We start from the raw sequence: 6,272 nt of genomic DNA, 5'->3' as shown, positions 1-6,272 counted from the left end.
AAGTGACGAGTTAAAATTTTAGGGCCTGCTTAAACACTGAATCACCATGTTTGCCATCGGATGGTGTACGGGGGTGTTTCCTGCCCAAGCCATGTCCTCATAGGGTGGATTTCCAGGATAAGGAGTCTCATGATGACACAGTCAAAGCCACCCCTGCTCAGGTTCTGGGCTGTGCGGAGGAGGACCATGAAATCCCTGCCCTGTCTCCCTGAGGAGACTTGCTCCTGATTTCCCTGGTGGCCCCAAAGTGTGCTCATTTGCCAGTGAGGATATTGAGGAGGAAAGAAACTCTCCCAAGTTGACACAGCAGGTCAGTGGCAGAACGAACGCTGGAGCTCCCATCTCCCAATGTGCTGCACAGTGCACTTCCCATGGCTGTATGGCATGTCCCCCTTGGCTGCTGCTTTCCTTGGCCATTGTCACAGAGGAGCACAAACCGTGCTCTCGTTCTCATAAAGTAATTTTACTTTTGTGCTTTCTTGTTTTGTTGTTTCCCTTCAACTTAGAATAAGATCACTCGGTCTGGCTGTTTTCTCTGGCAGGGCGCTGTGCTGTTGCAGCCATGTGTGTCCCAGGATATTAGACAAACTGGGGGAGGAAATAGCTTTCATTGGATCCAAATTCTGTTGATGAGAGAGACCAGCTTTCGACCTTACGCAGTGGAAGTACATAATAAAAATATCCCTACAGGTCCAATGAAAACTTGGGTGGAATTTCGAAATCTCAAAGCATTTTCTGTGTCCTGCTTTAGCTCAGCAGGGAGCTTCTCCTGCACCATCGATGAAACACATAGATCACCCATTTCAGGATCTCTTTTCTGGTCACCCCATAAATGATGGGGTTTAACATGGGGGGAATGAGCACATAGAGGTTGGCCAGTAGGATGAGAATATAACCTGGGACGATTTGCCCAAATCGATGTGCAAAAATGGGTAAAAAGGCTGGTGTGTAGAACATCAGTATGACACAGAGGTGGGAGCCGCAGGTGCGGAGAGCCTTGAGCCGGGCGTCCTTCGATGGGAGTTGGAAAACGGCCCTGAGGATCAGCCCATAAGATACAGCAATGAGCACAGCATCCAAGCCAATTACTAAAGTAGCCACAACTGTACCATACCAGAAATTGACTGTGCTGTCGTTGCAGGCCAGCCGGGCTATGTCATCGTATTCACAATAGGTGTGAGGCAGGAGGTTGGTTCCGCAGAACTTCAGCTGCTTCACGAGAAAGATGACGGGGAAAATGAAACAGAAACTTCTTGTGACAACTGCCAGCCCCATCTTCCCGGTCACAGACTTGGTTAGTATGATGGTGTATCTCAGGGGGTCGCAGATGGCAACGTACCGATCAAACGCCATGGCCAGCAGGATGGCCGACTCAGCAATAAAACTGACATGGATGAAGAACATCTGGGTCAGGCAGGCAGCAAAAGAAATTTCCCCTGCTCCAAACCAGAATACAGCCAGCATCTTGGGCACTGCTGTGATAGATAACAGCAGATCAACAGCAGCCAGCATGGACACGAATAGATACATGGGCTGATGGAGGCTTTGTTCTGTTAGTATGATGAATAGTAGGAGAGAGTTCCCAAAAAGTGTCACAATATACATCAGACAGAAGGGGATGGAGATCCAGACATGAGACTCCTCCATACCTGGGATACCAGCCAGGATGTAGGTCACGGGGGCAAAAAAGGTGTGATTGTCAGCTGGCATCATGCACCATCACTTGGATCTTCTATTCAATTTCCAGGAACTAACAACAAAAGAGACAATCAGTGAGAAGGTGAGTGTCGGCTAGGACTGGACTGCATTTGTTACAGTGTGATGGGTTCACCCGGGGGGGGGCACATGGAACTGGGGTTTCATTGAGCCCTCTGACCCCCCAGTCTGTGCCCCCCTCACACTGTGCTGCTGTGACAAGCTGCAAACCTGCTCCCCATCTTACACTTACACCAGCATCCACACACGCAGGGACACACCCCGCTGCAGTTACACACAGGCTCTAACCAGCCACTGCATGAACCAAAAATAGAGAGTCTGCAGCCAAATTAACCACCAGCTTCCCAGATTCGTACCCCCCACTGGAGTGTAAACCCAAAATGTTACAGTCTTACCCTGCACTGAGAACTGTACAGCGTAAGCTCATAGAATTCCCCCCCTCCCTGAACGTGGAAAGGAATATACAACAGCCTCCGCCAGTCGAGCTTTGATTTTCCCAGGCACTTCATTCCAACTCACTAGTGTAGATAAAGCCAAAACAAGTTTATTAAGTACTAAAATAGTTTTTAAATGGTGATAAGTGACACCAAGCAAATCAAAGCAGATTACCTAGCAAATAAACAAAAATGCAACCTAAGCTTCATATAAAATCTTAAAATCTATTTTTAGTAGTTAAAAAACTTGTTCTGTTATAATGTAAAGCAGTGAGCTTTGACTGAAGTGCTTGGGGAAAATCTCAGCTTGGCTAACCCAAGTGTGCATGGTTCTCTTCATATGGAGGGAGAGGCCTACCGGGTATTAAACACACAGACTGCCCAGATTTGACCAGGGCAGGATGGTACTGCTCTGGGGTCCCAGCCTGGACAGCTGGTGGTTAAAGAGTCTGTGTCCAATTGCAGCTGGGTGTGTCTCTACCTGTGTGAATGCTGGTGAAAGTGCAGGCAGGAGGGCTTTGCAGCTTGTCAGAGCAGTACAGGGTGAGAGGGATCCCAGGCTGGGGGTCAGCGGGATCAGTGATACCCCAGTTCCAGATAGTACTCTGGGGCTACCCGTCACAATCATTATCAAAGCAGCCCTTATAATCGGTTGCTCCTGGATTATACAGTTTGTACATTTACGGCTATGCTGCTTGAAGTCAGCTAATTTCTGCCAAATGGAATGGACCCAGTCCTGGAGTCCTTATTGATTTTCATGGAAGTGTTGCCTGAGTGAAGGCCTCGGGAATGTTATAGGGCCTGAGGGGGTTTCCAATGAGGTTTACTCTGAACAGACACATAACCAAGAATGTCCTAGTCCAGAGCCCACTGAGTTCAACAGCAAGATCCCCAGTGACCCCTTGGGGAGCGGATCAGGGTAACTCGGCGACCTCTTCCCAGCACCGAACCTCAGCGCAGTCACAGGAGCGTATCTCAGAGCCCCGGCTCCCGTCCTGCCCCTGCAGTCAGAATTACACACCCCCATTCTACTCAACCTCAGTTCAACGTTTCCTAGGTTTCATGTTTCCATTCTCCCCTTCACAGATTCACTCCATGCAAATGACTCACCAGGCTCCGGCCTCAGCTGGGGAGGAGGAATCTCTGCCTGTGACCAGGTCGGAGAGCTGCAGGTGGCAGGGAATCTGCACTGACCGGGGCTGAGGTACAGGGATATTTATATTGCTGCCCTGGGAATCCCAGGACGGACTCAGAGCCAGCACGGAGCCCCAGGGACCTGCCTCTGTGACTGTGGGGAAGAGAGGAGAATTAACCCTTTACTCCTCTCATTTGTTTGATCTGCATCAGAGGGGTAGCCGTGTTAGTCTGGATCTGTAAAAGTAGCAAAGAATCCTGTGGCACCTTATAGACTAACAGACGTTTTGGAGCATGAGCTTTCGTGGGTGAATACCCACGAAATGATGCATCTGATGAAGTGGGTATTCACCCACGAAAGCTCATGCTTTGCTGCTTGTTTGATCTGATCATTTCTTCTTTTGTACGTTATTTAGATGCTGAGGCCCTGGCAAAAAGCCCCCTTTTCTTTGCAGCCCTGACAAACTCAGTACACCACACACAAGTCTCATGGAATGTTGACCCATAAAGAGTAGTCTGTAAGGTGTGTGCAGAAAGCTTGTAACTTGTCAAGCTTCAAAACTATTGCAAAATGCATGTCCAGGTAATAGTTAACAAATAACATATTGATATTGACAGTGAGCTTTACGGACTTGGAGTAGAGGGCATAGTGTGTCTAGCTGATGGCACTTCCAGGAGGGTGTTGTCACCCCACCCTAGTTAGCTGGGGATGTAATGCCAGGCTCAGTTCTCCAGCCTTGCTCCAGCCCAAGATTATCAGTGGAAAACCACCAGAGACAAATGCAGTCAACGCCACTTGGAGGTAAATGAAGGAACATTACAACAGACAGAATTGCTCTGTCTACAGGGGCGAAATTAATAATAAATTCTTATTGGTACGTGGACAGACTTTGGGACCCAAAAGAGCCTCCCCCAGTCAGCCCATGTGCGCTCCCTGGCCTCCACTGCCCAGACTCTGGCAGTGATTTAAAAGGAACCAGGCGCCGGGAGAGAAGAGTTCCCAGAGTTAATGACCACACACATTTTGTAAGGGAGAGTGACTCCCATGGATCGGGGTTTACGCCAATCTCTGTTAGAGATAAGGATGGGATGCAGGGTGTGAGGGGAAGATTATCCCATATCCCCTTATGAGAGATTCTCACAGCTTCTTCTGAAGCATCTGGTGCTGGCCGCTGCTGGAGACAGGCTACTGGGCTAGATGGACCCGGCTCTCATCCAGTCTGGTGGTTTCCATGTTCCTCTACCAAGGTGCAAGGTTGACCTACTGCACAGCGCCTACGTTCTGTGATAATTGCTGTTTAACAACAACTGGAGCTGGAACTTTCCAAAAGCGAGCTGCTGATTTGGGAGCCCCCAACCTAGGACACACCTCAGCCAAGATTTCAAGAGGTGCTGAGCTCTCGCAGCTCCCACTCTCTGCCACTGGCGTGGCGGGTGCTCAGCAGCTGTGAAAAACCAGACCCTGGATGACACAAGCTCAGCATCCAAACAGGAGTGGTGGATAGGGATGCCAATTTTCCAGCTGCAGAGAACTGAACACCCTTGCCTTGCCCCTCCTCTTCTCCGAGGTCCTGCCCCCTGCTCCCTCCATCCCTGCTCCCTCCCTCACTCACTGTCCCCCACCCTTGCTCACTCGCTCAAGGGTTTGGAGGTGCAGGGGGAGGAGAGGTCTCCGGCTGAGGGTGCAGGATCCAGGGAGGGGCCAGGAAGGAGGAGTTTGGCGTATGGGAGTGGTCTCTGGGCTGAGGTAGGGGGCTGGGGTGCAGGATAAGTTTTGGGGTGCAGGTGGTGCTTATCTCAGATGGCTCCTGGAAGAGTCCTGCGTGTCCCTCTGGCTCCTAGGCAGAGGCACAGCCAGGAGACGCTGCATGGTGCGTGCTGTCCCAGTCCAGAGGAGCTAACCCTGCAGATCCCATTGGCCACAATTCCCAGCCAATGGTAGTTGTGGGGCTGGCACCTGGGGCGGGGAGAACTTGGGGAGCCCCCTGGCCGCCCCCTGCCTGTGACCGGACATGCTGGCTGCTTCTGGGAGCCCCTCAGAGCCAGGGTAGGCAGGGAGCCTGCCTTAACCCCACTGCGCCGCCATCCAGATTTTTAACGGCCCAGTCAGAGTTGCTGATTGCATCTGTCAGTGAGGGGCTGAGTCAGAGAATTTCTCTTCTCAGCGCAGACTTGATTTGGCAGCAATAGTAAAGGGCGCCAGGAGAGAAGGCAGCCAGGGTCTCTTTGACTTTTCCTCCATTACTGTCTGGGCATCACGGACCAGGGTCTTGAATATCAGTCTATATGGGCCTTAGGCACTAGTACACACTGTGACAATGTTGGTTTTTCCTCCTTATTATGTTGTATGCAAGCTTATTTGGGTCTTACAATTTTGCATGAATACTGTGTGTGCGTCAGTCTCTCTGTGTGCGGTACCAGTGCCTCGGTGGTGGGAATAAGGGTGTGAGACTTTTCTGCTGAGGCCCTCGGGGTCAGGTGAGGCGGCTCCAGCTGCCTGCACATAGCAATGGCCGGTTCCCTTCATCACCTGTGACCCAGGAGCAGGATGCAACCAGGTGACCCTTTGCCTGGGAAGGGAGACAAAGAACAGGAGGAGGAGGAATGTGCACATTGGAGGTTTGGGCTGGTGGAATCTGGGCAATCCGTTGTGGGGGCCTTGGAGAGAGGGGAGTCTGGGGTGTCCGGCCCAGGGTCCCTCCAAGATGGACTTTGCTGAAAGTCACTGATTTCTCTGCTAACAAGCTCTGTTATATCATTTCCTTCTTACAAATACACCTTCTGTTTTACACGCTGGCTGAGAGTCACGGCTGACTGCAGAGTGGGAGTGCAGGGCCCTCTGGCTTCCCCACAAACTCCTCCTTCACCATGGGGGGTTTCACCATGACTCGGATGATGCACAGGTTGGCGGCAATGACTGGGCAGGTGTAACAATGCTGGTTCTGGTGGGACCCAACTGAGAGTGCCAATTTAGGAACAATTGCTTAA

The 6,272-nt window shown here is 51.0% G+C and overlaps 1 protein-coding gene across 1 annotated transcript; it reads right to left on the bottom strand.

The window, feature by feature from the left end:
* Nucleotides 1–747: 747 nt before the first annotated feature.
* LOC127047473 (olfactory receptor 52B2-like) lies at nucleotides 748–1,713 on the bottom strand. Its single transcript, XM_050945793.1, has one exon. The coding sequence runs from the start codon at nucleotides 1,711–1,713 to the stop codon at nucleotides 748–750; it is 966 nt and encodes a 321-aa protein (XP_050801750.1).
* Nucleotides 1,714–6,272: the final 4,559 nt, after the last annotated feature.

This window comes from Gopherus flavomarginatus, chromosome 1 (assembly GCF_025201925.1).
Source record: "Gopherus flavomarginatus isolate rGopFla2 chromosome 1, rGopFla2.mat.asm, whole genome shotgun sequence".
In the NCBI taxonomy this organism is placed as follows: domain Eukaryota; kingdom Metazoa; phylum Chordata; order Testudines; family Testudinidae; genus Gopherus; species Gopherus flavomarginatus.
The sequence above is the reverse complement of the archived record's forward strand: the minus strand, read 5'-3'. Positions and strand labels throughout refer to the sequence as shown.